The sequence below is a fragment of the Micropterus salmoides genome, unplaced genomic scaffold (genome assembly GCF_014851395.1).
Source record: "Micropterus salmoides isolate LMB-PRFRI ecotype aquatic unplaced genomic scaffold, ASM1485139v1 Ms_hic_scaffold_20, whole genome shotgun sequence".
Lineage (NCBI taxonomy): Eukaryota > Metazoa > Chordata > Actinopteri > Centrarchiformes > Centrarchidae > Micropterus > Micropterus salmoides.
Genome location: NW_024041151.1, coordinates 4,219,167 through 4,240,000, shown reverse-complemented (window position 1 = coordinate 4,240,000; position 20,834 = coordinate 4,219,167). Strand labels below are relative to the sequence as shown.

The window sequence follows — 20,834 nt, the reverse complement described above, 5'->3', positions numbered from 1 at the left end:
CTGAAGCCTCCTCCGCTGCTTGTTTGGGTGGACGATTTGCAGGCTGATCAACATCCTGCCCCTCCTGTGACCCATGACTGCATGTGTATTCAGAGCCAACGAGAAACGGACTTTCAAAATAATAATACTTTTTAAAAAATGTGTTAACGTGCGATAAAATAATTGTCAGCGTAACGTGCCCAGCCCTAATAAATATATATATATATATATATATATATAACAAAAGATCCTAATCGATGCAGCAGAACCAGAAATGTCTTCATTTTTATTCTGCAAATTCTTCCTTGTCAAAACCTGGCAGCTATATTACCCACAATGCAACTCAACTGGCTTGAGATTTGGGTGTGCTAAATCTGTGTTCAGAGACCAGAGAGCAATTACATACAAAGTCCGTGCAAAGACAGCAAGTTGAAGATGTTTTTCCACACGAGTGAGAAATTCATGTGAAATTAAATGTGACGCTGTGTTGCGAAAGCCAATCAGAGGCCTCACAGAAAATCAGAAAGGGAGGATAAACTGACTGTCGACGTCTGCGGGCACCCGGAGCTCTAAGGTTCAATGTCTTTAATGTACAGAGACAACCGCACAGGACGGTAAGTTCTGACAAGAAGTATCTGTTACTTGATTCCAGCTCTCGGTTGTACTTCAGTATGAACCAAGTTAGCATTAGCGTTAGCTGCCTTTCCTGATTCTCCCATTGGCTATTAGGGGGAAATATTCTCAGGTTGAGAAACACTCCAACGGCCGTATTTGCACGAGTAACACACATTTATCCTAGTAGCAGCAAATGTAGGCTGGAGCCTCCAACGCTGGCTGCACAGTAGAGGATCACTGGGCTGACTTTGGGTCTAAGTCACTCTCTCAGGTTACAAACAGGTTATCGGCCTGCAGTGTGAAAGGGTTTACGGACATAATCTGAAGGTTGCCGACGGGATCAGAGGCTCCTCCGATATCGAACATGTTTGATATTTACAATTTCACATCGGGGAGCCTTTGATCAGAAACTTGCAACAGCCAATGAGAGCGAGCTGAACAGGAAGCGTCACCAGCGTGTTGTGCATCTGCTCGCACTATAAAATGTATAAACCTGCTGATTCCCTCTCCTCAGCCTGCAGTTCATCCACAGTTTGAAGTAAGCTCAGTTGTCAAACTTGTAGATCTTCAGCCCCCACAGCTCTAAACATCTGAAAACACTCTTTGACGTGTCGAATCGCTGGGCTTCCCCTTTAATGCTCGAACATTGCCCAAAGCTACGCTTCACTGTTTGCCATAGCAGTTTCGTTAGCTTAGCTGTCCTTCCAGTAAAGCATTCATCACATCAGTAACAGCTCAGTATAATTTTACCGCATTAGCTACCAGTTTAACCAGTACCTGCCGGTGACAGATGGCGACAGCGACTTATACCAGCAGCCCGCAGCAACGAATTAGTACGTAGTATGCGCCATTGCAACCCAGCTGTGTCAAACAGCAGCGATACACCACTAAGACTCTGGATGTGACACTACAACTTATTCTGTGCTTTAACGTCATTTTCCATAACGACAGCCGTCACAACGGCCAGGAGCACTAACAAACCAAGAGGCATCGATCACCCTGACAACGACCCCGCAGAGGTTAAACAGCCGGGCAGTCAGAAGTGAAGAAGCTTCTCGGATGAGACACAAAACGTCTTCAAGTATCTTCAACCAAGTCCGGGTGACCTTGATTTAAATACTCCTCATATTAATCCTAATAATTTTTAATTCATTGCACATCACCTGTTGTTTTGACGTCTTTTGCGAAGCGTCTTGTAATTGATATATGAGCAGTGCTATTTAATGAAGTTATTATTATTATGACCAGATTTCTTCCTATACAGAACGTGCGTACAGTATGTCACTGAAAACAAAGATGCACACCATCAGCGACTTTCTTTTTAGACATCACTCCACACAATCAGTGCATAAACTAAATGACTTCAGGGTGTGGTGCATTGGTTTCATTTAGAATTTCAAGTAGAAAACATACTTGGAAATCATCTAAGGTGAGAAAGTGCAATCTACTCTCTATTGCCTAACTACACTGACTTGGCTAATGACTGCATTAAAAAAGCAAAGTTTAGATAAGGGCGAAACACATCTCGCAGCATGCCGTCATTCCTCTCCGGTTTCTTTGTGTGATTTGAGAATCGGGTGAAGTATTGACTGTAATCATGTAAAGATTTCTTCCTCTCATCCCCTGAAGAGATGACCCTTTGATGAAGCTTTCAGTCCATGCAATGTGTTTTGTCTCCTAAATAAAAAGGTATGAAGGTCACAGGTGTTAACATCAGCGGTCACAGGTCCTGCTCGTGCATCTGCTGCTGCATCTTCTGAAGCATCTGCTGCATCCTCCTCAACTGCAGACGAGGACGAGACAGAGAAAAGGGAACGAGATGAGAGACTGCTTGCATAACGGCACACATATGGGTCAGCATTTCACATCAAACATGGTTATCTAACACCTGCTGCGATGCATTTTTCAGAGTCCAGATTTTTTTTTTCCACTCACTTCGTCGTCTTTCATTTTGATGAGTTTCTCTGTCTCCCCATCCGGCGTGGACAGCGGCAGGATCGGGATGGGGCTCTCCACCCGCTTATCTGCGTTCATCTTACTGTGAGATTAAGAGATAACCATGAAGCATTACATCTGCGAGCCACTGGTTTTTCTTTGTTTCACCGCTGCGGTGACCTGAATTCTGCAAGTTAGGAAAAATTATTCGGGAAATCCCAGGGAATACTGTTTTGAAAATGGTTCATACGGTCGCAGGATTACCTGGATTTCTGCAGAAATGTGATCTGATTTTCATCTAAGTCACAACAACAGACAAACACAGTCTGCTTAAACTAATACCACACAAACAATTATATGTTTTATTGAACACACTGAGTAAACAGTGCAGGGTATGTTGAAAATAGACCTTATGGGACACGATGAAGAGGACTGTCGACCACTCAGTGAGCATTAGTTATATTTAATATATTTAGCTCTTTGGATTTGGACCACGAGCCGTTTTTTGCCTACCTCTCGTGTCTGGGATACGATCCATTATCAAATAGAGATGAAGATATATTTCAAGCATTTATCCTAAAGCAACTGATATTTTGGTTTTATTACATGTGTTCTTGTCTCGAGTCTTTGTCCATTTTTGTCTCAGATGAAAACACATGCGATCCTGTTCCTACCTGGTCATGGTCTGGATGCACTGCGCTCTGTAGTTCTCGTAGTGACAGTCGCTGGTGATGTCCTTGAGGTCGTTCATGTGGGTTCTTATCAGCATCGTCCGCAGCTTCACAAAGTCGCAGTGGGACGGGTTCTCCACTGCGCACAGGAAAAGATTAACATCAGGGCGGGCAAGGGAAGTTAAAATGAGTTTTGCCATGGAAACTGAAATCTCAAAATCGCTGCAGAGAGCTGGGACAGACGGCTTCAGAGAGTTTCTCACCCTCCACAATGCCCCATGGGTAGAGCCTCCCTCTCACTCTCTGACCTCTGGCCTCGACCACCGTGTTGCTGCCGATCACTGCGAACGGAGTGCTGTCCTGCATCACAACAGCAGCAGAGGACGTATTCAGAGCCTTTACTTACAGTACAAGTAGCAATGCCACTAGAGCTGCAACAAGTAGTCGATTCATCGATTAGCTGTCAACTGTTAAATAAATAATTTGATAATTGATTAATCGATCAAGTCATTTCTCTGAGAAAAAATGTCCTAATTCTGATTCCAGCTTCTCAGATGTGACAGAAAACTGAATCTCTTTGGGTTGTGGACAAAACAAGACACGGAGGACGTCATCTTGAGCTTTGGGAAACACTGGTCGACACAAACAACTAATCACTTAATCATGACAATGAGGATAATCATTAGTTGCAGCCCTAAATGCCACCATGTAATAGTTACATTACAAGTAAAGGTCCTGCAATACAAGTATTATAACGCACATAAAGTATCACAAGTAAAAGTACTCATTATAGATGCATAATGGCTCCTGTTGTGTTCTATTTTCATATATTTTGTAATTAAATTACAACTGATGCATTGCAGTGATCCCAACCAGGGGTCATTGCAGTTTCCAGGGGGTGCAGGGAAAGATCAGTTAATTAACTAAAGCCAACTAAAAATTCAAATTGTGAAACATATCAATATATTTGTGTAAAAGTAGAAAAATAAGTTTGCTCTCATGAGCTAAATTAGCGAGCTCAACGTAATGAAGCTAAAAGTAATAGTTTGCTTAAAGTAGGAGATGAATAGCTTCTTACACTCCAAGTGGTTACATCATCTTAGATTACATAAAATCTTAATCTGTTAAGTAACGTAAAACTTCAATTAATAGCCCGGACTTTTATAAACTAGCATCTATTTGATTCCTTTATTATGCAGGTAAATCTGAATGAATAATACTTTGGTGGCAATTGAATTGTGGAGAATCTAACGGATCTAACAATGTGCATCATGTCCATACTGACAAAAGTTAGAACATTCATATTTGCATATGCGTGATCTATAAGAAGTTTAACTCAAGCAGGCGTTAAATCTCTCAGTCTGTTTCTGGTGCTCACACTGAACCTTTCCACGATATTCCACATTTTTTTAGATGCACCTGTAGTACTTGAGTAAACGTACTTTCCACCACTGCAGAAATCCAAAGTGCCTTTTTACATAACGATCAGAAATAATGGAGCGTGTGATTTAGACTCATCAGATCAGAACCGAGCTCACCTTCAGCTCTTTATCTTGCCGCTTGAACTCCTCGTCCTCATCAGAGTCGCAGTCGGGGAACTGATAGATCTTTATCCCTTGCTTCTCTATCTCCTCCCTCAGCTGGAAGAACAACACACACACATAAGAGATGTGACGGATAACAGCAGCAACACACACATACACCCTCCCACTGAGAGCTAAAATTTATCAGGAGGTCGCTGCCCTATAAGAAAGATATACAACTCAGTACAGATATGATCTCTGTGGAGAAACGTCTGACTCATCCACCACTCAAATCAGCCGAACCCAAATCTATGCTTGTTTCCATTCGTCCTAACTCAGTTCTGTGCACGAGTTTTAGGCAGGTGTGGAAAAACAAAAATGCAAAATGTGTGATCAGGTAAAATTATACTATAGGTACAATTTTTACAATTACACATTTGAAGGAACTCGGCAGGTAGGTTGTCCAGAACATCATGGAGAACCATTTCTTCTGTGTATTTAGGCGGCCTCATTTGTTCCACAGGTTTTTTCCCCATAAATTTATTACTGTTCTAAAAAAATTGCCTGCAACAAGAAATGTTAACTAACTAAATGAAAATGTTTTATAGGCTCAGTGTGTAATATTTCTGAGGATCTATTGACAGAAATGCAATTTAATATCCCTAACTATGTTTTCAGTGGTGTATAAAGACCTCACATAATGAACCGTTATGTTTTATTACGTCGTTTGGTCCGGACTTTCAGACTTTTCAATTTGGTCCGAACCAAAGTTGCAGGTGTGAAACCAAACAGACGAAATTTGGTCCGACGAAAAGAGGTAGTCTCGGTCCGGTTTCTGGTGTGAAAGCATTTTTTGGATGGTTCGGACTTTCAGACCATTTACAGGAAGTTTAGTGGTTGACGTGTGAACCGGAAACTAACAAATGCATTGAAGTAAGGACACGATTATAAATCTCCCGTGACAGCTCGTCTTTTCAAACAGACGGTCACTATAGAAGCACAGTGCCACAAACATCTTTGGTTTCTCCTCAAACGGAGGTGCAGAAGGATCGCTTGCTGTCTTCTCCTCCTGTCTTGTCGGCGAAGTTATAACGTTCACGCAACAAGGACGCTTAATTGCGAATTTGAACTAGCCTTCAGTATAGTTGGTGCTGCAGGTAGTAATGCCATAATAATTTTATTCATTCATTCTTGTCAAAGATACCCGCAGAACTGTTTAAAAAATGTTAAAACGTTAAACCGCTGTCTGCCTTGAAATGTCTGCCTGGGAGAGACCTTGCTGATTCAGTTCAACTACCTTGTGTCTTGTTGCTGTGCTTGTTCTTCTGACAGTCAACTCTTCAGCAGCCTCACCTTGTAAGATGACTGTTCCTCACCCAGATGGATTCCTCCTACACAGCTGTTTCTGTTTCGGTTAATAATTGTGTTTCAACCAACATATTAGCACCTGGTGTAATTGCTTAAACATACACCTGACGATATGCCTACAAATCCCCTGACTTTGTGCAAACATACCTAGAAGAACCGACGCTGTTTCTGTTAATCTATTACCGTGTCTATTTTTGAAAGCATTTTCTACACCTGCCTTTGCCTTTGTCATTGTATATAAATGAAATCACTGAATATCCAGCTGAAATTGATGCAAACAGAAAGGTCCGTGTTTAAGTCCTGCCTTTTACTGTGTACATATTAAGTTGTCATGACCTGTATTTAGAGATTTTACATCATATCCCATACATCAGGTAGACTGGTCTAATCCGGTGGTCATGGATCATGTATGTAATCTGTCATATAGTTTATATATTTTATGGTCTTACCCTCTCTTTGAGTTTTTTTATCTCGCTGGGAGTGAGGCAGTCGGCCTTAGCGATGAGAGGAACGACATTAACTTTATCCTGCAGGGCCTTCATGAACTCCATATCAACAGGACGAAGCCTAGAGGAGGACATGAACTTTACTGAGCATTTTTAATCCGTGCGTGCGCATTAACGCCATGTGTGCATATGAAAGTGTGTGTACTATTGTGTATTACCCGTGTCCAAACGGAGGAATGAAGTAGAGGCAGCAGTGCACTCTGTTGTCCTGGATGTTCTTCCTGTTGAGTCCGCTCTCGTCTCTGAAGTAGTGTTCAAACTGCTGATCGATGTAGTCTGTGACTGCCCTCCAGCTGCAAAACACAAACAACACGCAGTCTGTGTATTTACGTGTTTTTACTACAATACTAACTAACGGTTAAAGGAAGTTCAACATTTTGGGAAGAAAATCTAGGTGCTTTCTCACTGCCTGTGTGAAAAGCCACAGCGGGCACGCCTGTGTTGTGTTAAATGTAATCGCGTCGAATCGACGGCGTAGGCGACGGGGCTACGCAGAGGCTACGGCGTCGCCTGACGTGCACCTCCTCAAAAATGTAACTACACGTCGAGGCGACGCGGACCGGAAGCACCGTGACTGGTCGGCTGGGCAGCAATGCCCCCGAGCGACCGGAAGTGCCCCGTGCTTTGTAGTAACTTTTACTCGCGGCCAAAACAGCGTCTGTAACACGGTGGATCAATATGTTTGAATAGAAATGACTTGTTTTACTATCAGAAAGTTATCTATTTGGGGGCAGGGGGCTGGAGCCAATCCCAGCTGCTATCGGGCGAAAGGCGAGGTACACGTTGGACACCAGTCCATCGCTGGGCCACACATAGACAAACAACCACTCACACTCACACCTAAGGACAATTTAGGGATGTAGGGTCACTAATCAACCCAGGCTGCATGTCTTTGGACAGTGGGAGGAAGGCGGAGCACCCAGACAGAACCCATGCAGACACGGCGAGAACACGCAAACTCCACACAGAAAGGCCGCGACCTTCTTGCGGTATGGCGACAGTGCTAACCACTGCACCACCGCGCTGCTCCCACTCGGTTGATAACATTTGAAAAGGCTATACCAGCCGCACGTATACAATTTTACCCCCATTCACGTTAGCGGAGGGCTAAACAGGAAGTTAGCCTGCTCAGCCGGCAAAAGCCAGCACAGCGGACGCTGTAGCGCTACTGCTGACTAGCGTTTGGGGGTGTACTTGCAGAATGACGGATACACCGGCGCACAAGTATAAATGCCGGGCTATGTGCGTAGCCTACGGCGTAGACCCTACGCAGGAGTATAAATGTAACTGTCATTTTCTGCGCCGCTAGATCGCTATGTGAAAGCACACATGGTTGCCGCAAATGTTGGTTTAGTATAATAAATATTGTACTTTCTCCGCTACTTTATTTATCTGACAGCTTTAGTTTCTAGTTATTTTACAGATGTTTACATATAAAACAAAAACTATAAATGACAGAGACGCAGATGGTTCTTTAGGAACGTATCTGTCCATTCACCAAGAATCTGGGTGTGATCTTTGACTGTGCTTTTAAATTTGAATAACAGATTAGTTCACCTTTAAAAGCCAGAATTTTTCAGCTGAGACTGTTGGCTAATGTCAAGCTCTACCTGCCGCACAAAGACTTAATAATCCATGCATTTATAACGCCTCGACGAGAGTACTGTAACTGTATGTTGGAGCGGCTCAGTCGTCTCTCCATCGGTCAGTCCAGAACGCAGCTGCTCGACTTCTAACTGGAACTAAAAAGCGCACATTACTCCAATTTTAGCCTCGATCTACTGGCTTCCTGTGCGCTTTAGGATTCAAGATTTTATTACTTGTTTTTAAGATTTTAAATGGGTTGGCACCTTCTTATTTCTCAGAACATGTACACACTCCTGTCAACGCACTGAGGTCATCCAATCAGATGCCAGATCCAGGTTAAAAACTAAACGTGACTTTATAGTCTTTATAGTAGCTGCGCTTAATCTTTGAAATATTTTACCTGTTGAAATAAGAACTCAGACTTCTGACAAGTCCCAACTCTATTCATTGGCCTTCAAACAGAGTTGAGTTTTGACATTATTATTATTTGTTGTGTATATTTGTTGTGTATTCTGAACCTGGAAAGCACTTTGGTCAACTTATTTTTAAATGTGCTATATAAATAAACTGGAAAACGTATGAATGACTGTCGATTAAAATACCCAACACAATATAAAATAGTAAAAATATGCTTCACCTCGACCTTCTACAGTAACAGTAAGACGCTGCTTGCATCAGAAACAATACATCATTATCATATACAACAGAATATCACAGGGTACTTTTACTTTAAGTATGTCAAGTACATTTTGCTTATAGTACTTCTACTTAAAGAGTAACTTCTGTATTTTTCAACCTGGACCTCATTTCCCATGTTTTTGTGTCAATGTGACAAATTAGGACAACATTTTTTAGAAAGTGAGCGCACTGCAGTCGGCAGCAGCGAAACAGGACAGCGACCTGAGTGCTTGATTTTGTCCTCTGACAGGCTCAGATTGTTATTGTGTGACTGACATCATTAATGGAAACGATCTCTAGCCCTTTCACACATAGTGGTCACTGCAGTGGACAGCTATTCAAAAGCCGTTTAATTGGTTCTGATGGCCTAGTTGCATATCAGCCACTACATGGGATGCTAGTGCGTCTACAGTTAACACTGAGACTTTGTTTTTCTTGAAAATACTTGATGTGCACAAACTGTTTTGAATGTTAATCAATGGATTTATGTTACACTTAATATTTTGTGCAGATTAGTTCCATTATATGAGTAAAATTTAGTGTCTTGCAGCAAGTGACAGAAAGGCATTCAGGATAATGGAGCCAGTTCCATCACAATCAAGTGAGGGTTATACTAGTGGCAGCGATGATGAATGGTGGCCAGAAATAGGACAATCCCTAAATGCTAGCAGCAGTGATAGTGGATATGATATGCTGAGAAAGAGAGGCTGAGGAGTCAGAAGTGAGGTTCAGCGTTTTTTCATTGCATTAAACAGTATTAGAATATGTTAAAATATGTGAACCCATTAGTTTAACAGCATTAAAAATATAGTTTTCCCATACTATGTCATTTCATTCATTGGTTTGTTAGATACATACTTCTTCAGTTAAAACCTTACACGCACGCTGTCCAACCCAGTGGACATGTAAAAAACTCCTTGTGTGTTTAAAAAAAATGAAATTCTAACAAAAACACACAGGGAAAAAAATCCTGACAGTGGTGATAATTCATGCATGAAAGGGCTGGAGAGATACCATCATTATTTACCATTATTTATAATTAAATAGCCAGGAAGCACAAGGTTACCCAGGCTGACATGATGTATATGACACCAGCTTATTCTCTAATGAAAAATACTACAAACCAACAAGAACAAGGGAAAGAATTATGAGGAACATTTTAAGGAGCGAGTCAGGAACTGCTTCTGAGAAACAACACAGATCAATACAACGGGGTCAGAGACACAGTGTGAAATGTAATTAATGTTCTAATGAAAACCAGATCAGTTCTGCGGTTCTATCCAAGAGGAACAACAGATCGAACAGACAAGACAGAAAAATAAAAAGCACACACTGCATTTGGCATCGTAGGCTAGCCGGCTGTGCACAGGCGCAATTAAAATGTAAGTCCATAGGATCCGCGAGGGGAAATCAAAAACCAGGTTGAAACATAATGAAAAAGAGGCACAGAAAGTCCTCTAAATGAAACGATAAAATACATTGATTGTAAATATTCACTTTAACAACACATCTTTTCTCTGTGTCAGTTTTATGATGCTGTGGTTAGGATTAGGGATTAAAATGACTACTTAAGGTTGGAAGACCTTCGCCATGATGGTTTCAATTATAAACACTTGGTTAAGCTCAGGGAATCAACCTCAAATACTCAGAAGAGCGCCAAATGTGGATTCATCCGCTGCTGAAAATAGTCCCTAACAAATGCCCTAGTTCCTCCTTTTTGTTGATTTAAAAACTACAGTGATCAGCTGTTTGAGGAAATGACCGCGCCTTTTTAAACATGAAACTATACATTTGTGTTTTTAAAGGATAACTAATTAATTAAAGCCACGGAGAGAAAGTACTGAGAGACGGACATGTTGTTGGTTTCTGTTTTTTTCATGGGATTTGTTGTCAATAAGAAAAATAAATAAGAATTAAAATGACTAAACGATATGTAAGGAGAACAACTGCACTTAAAGCTCCCTCCATCTAATATTGTTCACCATCCGAGCTTCCAAAGCTGCTTTTATTGACCTCGTCTTCGTGAACACTCACCACTCAGTGTTGTTGACTGCGTCTCCAAAACCCGGGGTGTCCACGATGGTCAGTTTCAGCTTCACCCCCTTCTCCTCGATGTCCACCGTGTGCTTTGTGATCTCCACCGTCTGACTGATTCGCTCTGAAGGGCAAAAACATCACACACAGATAAACTGTAGATATTGTAGAAATGAGAACTGAGGGTATATTGCGTCATAAATCAGTTTCCAATATAACGTAGTAAATATATATGTATCGGTGAAAAGTTAAGAAAACGATTAAGTATAAATGTGCCAATAAATTGCCTTTTTATATTGAGTTTGGTGTTTTTAGTAATTAGTATATTCTATTAGATATATCTTTATTAGACTAACATATAGTTGCATGCTATATGTAGTAGCATATTCATATAATAATGTTAGTATATTCATATAATCTTTTTTACTATATTGTAACATAACAAGAGGGCTAGAGGTTGCTGCTGCCGCCGCCAGGGAGTCTGTGGTTAAATAAGAACATGCTGAGGTCAGATGCAGAGGCAATGATGTAACCGTCCACACGAGCAAAAGAATATGCTCTAGAGGGACTGAGTGTGTCTGAACAAGGTCTTTTTAATTTTTAATTATTTAATTTAACCTTTATTTAATCAGGGGGAAAGACCCTTGAGATAAAATCTCTTTTTTCAAGAGCGCCCTGGCCAAAAAAGGCAGCAGGACAAACATAAAACGACTCAATATAATCAAAATATCTACCCGTTTTACCACTATACATATGCAACAGTAACAGCCCACTATCAAAACCAGTACATTAAAACGTCTTCATGCAGATAAGTACGCTAATGAAATGCCTGCTCATTTAAAACATTTACATTCATGTTTAAAAACCTTCCCAAAAGGCACCAGCACCTCCAACCGGAGTTGGTGTGCAGCATGAGAAGGCGGTCTTTCCCAACATAAATTTTAAAAGCAGCAGTCTGTTGAACCGCAAAGCTAAGGAGGTTACTGATGTAATGTGGTAATTTGCATCTGAGTGCACAAGACTTGAGCTGTGATGCAAATATGGACAGTCCAGTAGAGGAGTTTCAGGAGGAACAGAGAGAAGACATGCACATAAATAAAGCTGGTAAGGACATAATTGTAAGGGCAAAAAGAGGAGGAGGACAGTAGAGAGGGGAGAAGGTAATAAAACCAGGCTGCAGCAACCTCAGCTTCAGTTCTGCATTTTGGGACCTGATTGGTGGAAACTCATTGTCATGTCTTGCAAAAAAAATTAATTAACTCTTAGCTGAACCGAACGTTTGGGTCTTCTGTGATGCATTCATTTCTTATGTTTCCATTGAGCTTCATTTATAAATTTATTTCCACAATATTTGACAAAGTGCGTGTAAATTGTGATCGGAGATTCGAGAGGTGTGGAGACGCCTGATTGGTTGGTGACTCACCCTCTGCATTGAGCAGTTTCCTGTCTTTATGCAGGTCAGTGAGGAACAGGCTGTTCACCAGAGTGGATTTACCCAGACCAGACTCGCCTGTAACACACACAAAAACAATTCATTGAACAGGCCCTCGTTACACATCACCATCAGGTTTGTCTGGTAGAAAGTCTTACGGCGTTCTGCAGAAAGCTCTTTGTGATCTCATAGTAACACTATAGTTAACGAAGCAGGAACCTCCAGCTCAGAAAAGTGAAGCCATGCTAAAGAGCCTTAAACCTGCATTCTCTCTAGCGGCCAGCAGGGGGCGACTCCAGCGGCTGATTGTCTAGAAGTCTCTGAGAAAATGTTTCTACTTCTCAGCTGATTTATTCCCTCAGTAAACACTTTCCTGATGAGTTTCTGGTCTCAGTTGTTAGTTTCAAGTCTTCTTCAACACAGCATGATTTTCATTTAGTAAATTATGGTCCCATTCAGAGGAACAGAGACCAGGAAGCAGGGGAGGTTTTAGGGCGGGGCTACCTTGTGATTGACAAGTCGCGACCACGGCGACCTGTCAATCAGGATAGAGGTGAGTTTTAAACCTGAGCCAAAATTAGCATCCTGATTAAAATAACAGTTACCATGAAGTACAGATGCACCTTGGTAACCACGCTAGCTAACGCCACCGTCTCGTCCAAATATGGTCATGTTCGGTGCCTGGTTGCAAAACACCAAGATGCCGACGGAAAAATTGCCAAACTCGAAGCTTCAAAACGTATTTTATACAGTCTGTGGTCTTATGGGAAATGGTGTTTGTTAAAGGCTGCTAAAAAGCAGAAATATTAAATTAACAATGACTACTTTTAAAAAAATATTTTCTTTTTCTAAACCACACAACAAACTGCCTTGAAAAGCCTTTATTTTTAGTTATTTGCAAATTTCAAAAGGGACTTTGAACGAGGTTTTCTTACTTGGAAAATAACGAAGATCTGACTTCACTCCTGTTCTTTATGGAGAGACACTTCAGTTTCATTTTGGGAAATTTAATCTCCAAATACTGCTTACATTTTCACAATTCCTTTTTAAATGTGTTTCTCTCTCGCATCCAAATTTAAGGAGGTGAAATACTAAATCCTCACTTACATGCTTTATTAAGGCATTTTTGTCTTGTCTGTTATTGGACTTTGGATATAAGTGTTGAAAGCTCTGTGTAAAAATTTCAAACTGTCATATCCAGGTAAAATAAGAGTAACTTGTGTCCCCAAGAAGATTTTTGTCATGTTTACTTGACAAAAAACAAGTTTCTTTCTACAGAGTGCTTTTGATCAAAAACCAAAGTAGGCTTCACATAACGCTGTTGTCTCTCAGAAATGCTTCTGAACATTTTCAGATGGATATAAATCGTGACTGAATCCAGATCTTTGCTCTTTTATTTTTGGAGGAGAAGCTTTTGTGATTTATCTTGTTCCCTGAAGATTAGCATTCATGTTTTAACAGAGCCAAACATTTTCACAGGACACATGAAACTTGTGAAAATTGAAATGGTGCGGAGGTGTGGTGATAAAGCTTCATCACAACAAGAACATCCTGCTGCTTTGGTGGGAGTCTTTAAGTGTGAAGAGAGATTAAGAGATATTCACTATTTAGAGAATAGCTGCTGCTAATGTTTGCTTGGCTAATTAGGTTAGTGGTAAGCGTTATTTATTTCCAAACTAAGGCGATGCAGTATGTATGTTACAAGTTACACCAAAAATCCCTTTGCGGGTCTGGAACATCAACCTTGTGTGCACCAAGATGGCACTAACATTGTCAGAGTTTAAGCTAACATTAGCAGCTCTGTCCTGCTCTTTATTGGAATAAGGGAAGTTTAAACTCCAAAATCTCCCGCTAAACTTGCATTAGAGAGTTTTTTGAGTTTGTGTTTTGATCTTTTCTCTTGTAAAAATGAAACATACAGTTTGAAAATAAGAACATTAAATTGTAGGTTTAACCTCCGTGTGTGTGTTTTTCTACAGCACGCATCCAAACCAAAAGAGTTAACAGTTCGAATGAATAACATTTAATTTTTATTTTTAGCTATAATACTGTACAGTAATACTATAGACGGGTTTCTTGTATACAAACACTACTGGATGGGCGCGCAGCTAAGCGCTTCGGTAGCCAGTCAGAAGACTGTAGTCAACCACTGTAATCAACATAGATCACGCATTGTTTGTGCACGACGCGCTGCAGGTCAGCGACACCGTAATGTTGTTCAAGTCAGCTGCTAGCTGAAAGGCTAATGGAAGAACGAGGGAGAGAGGCGTTCTTTCCACAGTTGTGATGTTAAGTACTGACATTAGGCCAAACTTAGCTGTGTCACGCTCAGAGATGCAAACATCATTATCTTCTGTAAACGTTGTGAGACCAGCAAAAATATTTCAACCGCGAACAATTTTGTATTGAAGCATCTGCTAAGAAACGTGAAACTTTGCCTGTAGAAAGAAACTCCGACTGCTGACATTACTGCCAGTGATGCATCCACTCGGCAGGACAGAGTGGCGTTAATCAAAGTTTTGTGTTTTGTAAAAGCACTGAATACTTCTCTTATAAGTGCATGTGCAAAACAGTAATGTTAGTTCAAAAGTCGAGAATCTTTTTTTTATTTTTATCTAAGACAGTGGAGTTAAAAAACGTTATATGCTTCGTAAAAATCTTAGTTTAAAAAGTCGTGAGAGACTTGCTTTGTTTTTTCTATTTGTTTTTTCTATTTCAGCCACGCGTCAGATAAAATGTCGGGAGGGACCTGCTTTGTTTTTTAATATATTTAAAAAGCCTATTTTAGCCTGTATGACACAGCATCCTCTGGTCTGAGAGGCTGCACTGTTTTAAATTCGGCTCCTTGTTGACCCCTCAGGTTAATTATTGTTCCAGTAAAGTGGATTAATTTCTAAAATGCGCTGCTGAAGAGGTTTCCCGTCACTTTTAAGGATGGGGCGCAGTGGTTGAAAGTAATTGTAACTTAACGAGTAACGTGACTATTTACTTTTAATACCCAGTAATAAGTAACGTAATATTGTTACGTTTTAAATTAGTAATAAGTAAAAACTAACCCATTACAATTTCTGAGTAATTTGTCCAACACTGCAGCTAGATATGTCATATTAAACTGATGTGCCGTGAGGACAGAGTGCTGCTTTCTGCTCCCTGGTTGCTCGCGCATCTCTGTGATGACGTTGCACAGAAACCCGTCTATATCTCCAATCCATGATGCCATGGTTCTCCTTTATTTCCATGTTTATTTATTTCCAGCAGGTTAGCTAACTGCAGTTCATTAAATCTGCAAATGATTTAGTGCCAATTTTTTCTGCTAATAAATTTTATTTTGTTTTTTGCCAGCCAAAATTGGTTAATGTGAATCACAGATGACCCTTGCAGACCAAGCTATCCAGCTCCATCCTCTCTTCCACATATGGTCACATCTGGTTCCTAAAAACCAAGATGGCAAAAGCCAAAATGCCAATTTTAAGGCTTTAACACGATGCCGTGCACAAATTAACGGGTGACGTCCACTTCTTTTATATAGTATGGGACAAATACTCTCACCTGCCACCATGAGGGTGAAGTCAAATCCTTTTTTCACGGACTTCCTGTGCACCTGGTTGGGCAGCGTCGCGAATCCAACATAGTCTTTTTCCTAAAAACCAGAACACACACAAAACACATTAGATCAGTTGTAGAGCTTGTGCTTGTAAAGACAGACAGAAAGATATAGGCTGATTATTTTACTCGGTATCTATCAACAGCATTCGTTCTCTATTCTTATCCATTTTAGCTAATGTATTTCAGAAAATTAACTTTAACTTTGATTATTTTTTTCAGTCCATGGCTTATAGGAATCAAGTGTTTCTGCTAAGATATGCTAAGCTAGCTACAGTTAGCGTATAGCTGGGGTGAGGAAAAAGGGTCCTTCTCCAGCAATAGATATTTTTCATTTACAGAAAACAATGGGAAAATCAATGAGTCCCTCCCCTTCCGGTGAACCACCATGGGATCTTATTTCAGAAAAAATATGTACTTTAGTCAACAGTAAGAGACATTTAATGTTTTGATTCTGTTTGAACTGTGCCCTGAATCACACACGATGTTTGTCAATTTAAAAGATCATTCTGAAAGTCAAGAAAAACTGTCTAAGACTGTGTTATATGTATGTCGTTACAGAAGTTAACATTACTGAAGCTAGCGTCAATAAAGCAAATGTTACTGAAGCTAACGTTACTAAAACAAACATTAGTGAAGCTAACGTTTCTTAAGCAACCGTCACTGAATTTATTAACGCTTTTTACATTCACACACTCAGCGTAAGCACTCAAACAGAAACAGATGTTTTTGCAACAATGGATCAGCCATCAGGGTTCAGTATCTTGCCCAAGGACACTTCGACAGGCCACCTGGAGGAGCCGGGGATTGAACCGCCAATCTTCCAATTAAAAGGCAACCCGCTCTTCCTCCTGAGCCACAGCCACCCCGTAACACAACAGTAAGTAAAGTTAACATCACTGTGAAGCTAACGTTACTGAAGCTAACATCAGAGAGCTTCCATGTGTAGATGATGTGATTGGAGAACCAGGAGTCGTTGGATTAAACACACCAGGTGAGAAACATCTGTGCGTGGAACATAAGTTATGTAGCTAGTAGCAAGCAAACAATGAACGTTAGCTCAGCATTATAGTGGTAACACGTTGGTGACGTATATTGTGCACGACGACAGATGGAGTTCACTGAGCGGTTTCACACAAAACTAAATGTTACTTTACAGTTTTACGACAAACTGCAACTTTCTTGACGGACAAAATTACATTTTAAATTGACAAACATCATGTGTGTCATTCAGGGCACAATTCAAACGGGATAAAAAAAATAAGTTGTCTCTTGCTGTTGACTACTGTATAAAAATCTTCCAGAATAAGGTCCCATGATGCAGTAGGGGAAGGACTTTTAGACTCTTTATATACTTAGCTTTAGTTTTAGCTAGCCATGTCTATCTCACAAGCTAGCTTTCAGTTGATATACAATGTCTCACAAAAGTGAGTACTCCCTCACATTTTTGTAAATATTTGATTAGAGTGAGTAATGCAGTAGTACACAGTAAGGATACTGAGTTTTTTGTGTTTTAGGTCTTTTTAAATGTATACGCTGTTTTTATGGAATGTGCACATTACTATAACATAGAATTTTTTATGGTAATAAAAACATTTTGATCGAATATATAATAAGTGCTTTTTGCTTTTGCGGGGCAGCATACGCATACCATAATGGCCGACCCCATTCTGATCTCCCTTACAGCTCTGTGCTGCTGCATGGTACAGCACAGGAGCTGTGTTAGTAGGACATCCCCATGATTCCTTTCATGTATTATTGAAGTGAGGGGGGCGGAGAGAGCCTGAGAGCATGTCCTAAAGGATCTCCAAGTATTCATAATACAGTATGGCAGCATGACAAGAGGAGGGGGTGGGCAGTGTGTGCAGTGAACGCAACAATGCAGAGACATACGTGTGCATCTGAGAGGAAGGAAAGCCAAAAACTACAGAACAAAACAGGGTCGAAGGAGGCAGATAGTGTAACAGCTCCACTTGAGAATACAGCAAGCTTTAATACCAAATCTAATGTAGAGTGCATTAGCTGGACTACTTAGGGAGTGACTAAGGACTTGTGTGTGTGTGTGTGTGTGTGTGGACGTGTTTTTCTCTTTGGGTTCGGTGTTGCTTCCATATTGACATTTTGTCTGCGGATGCGATTGCAAGTCACTCCCACACACACATCGCAAAAATACACAGATCCAGACTGCCGGGTAACACCACCACGCCAACTCAGCCTCAGCGCTGCCGTTTAAGACTGGCATGAAAACCATGGAGCAGGATGAAGGCAAACATTATGAAACTGCTTGTGGGAATTTTGAGGATGTATATCTGAAAATAAAGATGCTCACAGTGAAGGCGGTGAGGAGATGCTGTATGTAAGACATATGAAAGTATCTGGTATTTTTCTACCATAAATCTCCTGAGATTCACATTTCCAACTTGCTTTGGGCAACAGTGTTCACATATTTTCCCTGTTTTCTGACCTTAAGTAGTTTTAAGGTTGAAAAAATCATCTTATTCGATAATGTTTCACAGTATTTCATTATATATTTTAAAGCTGAATCCATTAGTTGACTGAGAGAAAAGTAATGGGCAACTATTTTAATGATTACTTAAACTTTACTTTTAAGCAAAAATGGCAAATATTTTTCTAGCTTCTCCAATATGACAATCTGCTGCTTTTATCTGTTTGATATGATCCAAAACTTCATATTTTCCTGTTTTGCTCAGTTGTTCGGACAAAATAAGACATTTGAAGATGTCGTCTTCATGTTTAAAAAGTTTTACAGGCATTTTTCACTATTTTCTGACATTTCATGGGATAAAACTAAAATAGTTACCAGATTATTGACTGTTAGTTGCAGCGCTATGTCATCTCGTTCCAGCGTTTCAGGGAAGCTATATGAAGTATTCAACTGAAATACTCCATGCCCTTTATGGCTGCTCCAAACTCCAAATGTTTAGCTCGACAGATTCTGTATGTTTGGAATAACCTTTAGCATTTAAAATAAAGTTTTGGAGGGTTTGAGCAAAGTTTGCAAGGGTTAAATTCTCCTACTGTATTGTACTGAGAGTATACAGTTTCTATTATCGGACAGTCACATGCACATAATGCACGATAAACCAAATTTACAGTGTTATGTTTTTTAGTGGTCGACTGATGCTGATATTTAGAGAGCAGGGCGGCCAACGTCCAGTATATAACGCCGATATCAAAACAAAGAAATGTAGGGTATAATTCCACTATTCCTGCAGAATACAATCTAATGTAGATGTAATCTCAGCCAGTAACGTGTTGTTTTAGATGGAAGTTTCCTTAATGAATGGAACAGAAACATACTTTAGGTTCTGCTGTAGATTTCAGAGCGTGGCTTATGTGACGTCATTCAGCTGCTTTATTCTCTACAGTATAGCTATAGATATATTTAACAAGCCGGTGATGCTGTCAGATTGGAGCTGCTGTCATTTAGGAGAAACGTGTTCACATTTAGAAAAGACGATGGTGACTGAGGACATTTAGGGCTCCAGACTCACTTTTTCACCACCTTACAAAAACTCAACAAGAGGTAGCGTTAACATTGTTCACCAGCAGCTCACAGACGAGGCTTCCTTCAGATGTATCTGCAGACACTTTCAGTATATCACCCTTGTGAGTGCCGGTATCAGCCGATGCAGATTACCTCAAAATGCCAGATCATTTTTTTTAACTGCTGATAAATCATGCAGAGCTACAACTGATGTTTTCAAATGTCTCCTTTTGTCTAAACCGGTCCAAAACCTGCAGATATTCAGTTTACTTTCAGAAATGACGAATAAGACACAGAAATGTCACAATTGAGCAGCTTGAGTCACTGAATGCTTTTGGCATTTTCAAATGACTGAAATGATAAATCAATTAACAGTAAATAAGATTTTTTTGTTGACTGACTGATTGATTATTCCACCAGTCGTTTCAGTACTAGAATCATTTACAGGTGTGAATAGAAATGGTTGAGTGAGCGTGAGTTTTCTGCATGGTGGTGCAAACTTCTGTTATTTATTCACCAGAATCCATAAAACCTGAATAAACTAAATATCAGTGATGTGTCCACACTGACAGTAAAGACAAAGAGGGGGTCACTGACAGCACTGATCACAGCTGTACAGCCACCAAAAACAAAGGGATGTTATTGGCTGATGCAGGTGCGACACAGCAGGAGGCTGCTGCGCACCTCTTACCTCTCCATCATCTGTGTCAGGAGGCCACATTCCAGGCGACATCAGTCCGTTTGGGGAGCAGATCCCAGGAGGAGAATATCCGGAGGAAGAAATGAAAACAGCATGTTTATTTGTGCAGACTCATTACTCGATGCGTAATTTGACGCGCGGTAGGTTATTAATTACCTGCAGGGACTTACCTGACCGGGGCGCGCGACTCTTGTACCTGCTGTTGGTCGTCATCTTGGACGCAGTTGGTGCTAAATGCGTCCAAACTGAATGAGCTGGGCGGGTCTGGAGCCGCTGGTGCTCCCTTTAAATTAAGGCTGTACAATCTTTCACCGCCACAGCAAGAAGATGAGTCCAACAGCAGCAGCGTTCACGTGTGCAGGAATGAATCTAAATCACAAACAAAACCACAAAATCTTTCATTCTGTCGCCATATTCTGCAAGCCAGATCTGTGTCCTCATGCACGCAGGATGGTCTGCCGACTGTGAGCCGGTTTATTGTGTGAAAAAGTGTTTGCAGTGCAGGTGAGACACCAGGCGGTGGCAGTATTGCCCTGTTCATGCACAAGAACATCACGTTTACATGATGCCCTGCAATGCTGAATTGTCTGTGCTGCAAGTTCTACATTTATTTTGAATTTCTTCTGATAATAATAATAATAATAATAGTTTATTCATAGTGAACTTTTCAAGCTAAAGGCTTAAATTGCTGAAGC

At 40.6% G+C, this 20,834-nt stretch overlaps 1 protein-coding gene across 1 annotated transcript; it reads right to left on the bottom strand.

Moving 5' to 3' along the window:
* Nucleotides 1–150: 150 nt before the first annotated feature.
* Nucleotides 151–20,621, bottom strand: sept5b (septin 5b). Its single transcript, XM_038734697.1, has 12 exons — nucleotides 20,310–20,621; nucleotides 20,131–20,141; nucleotides 15,878–15,968; nucleotides 12,320–12,406; nucleotides 10,897–11,020; nucleotides 6,756–6,890; nucleotides 6,541–6,658; nucleotides 4,739–4,840; nucleotides 3,464–3,560; nucleotides 3,204–3,339; nucleotides 2,530–2,632; nucleotides 151–2,377 (listed from the first exon to the last, which is right to left on the bottom strand). The coding sequence occupies exons 1-12, from the start codon at nucleotides 20,350–20,352 to the stop codon at nucleotides 2,315–2,317; spliced, it is 1,110 nt and encodes a 369-aa protein (XP_038590625.1). The 5' UTR covers nucleotides 20,353–20,621; the 3' UTR covers nucleotides 151–2,314.
* Nucleotides 20,622–20,834: the final 213 nt, after the last annotated feature.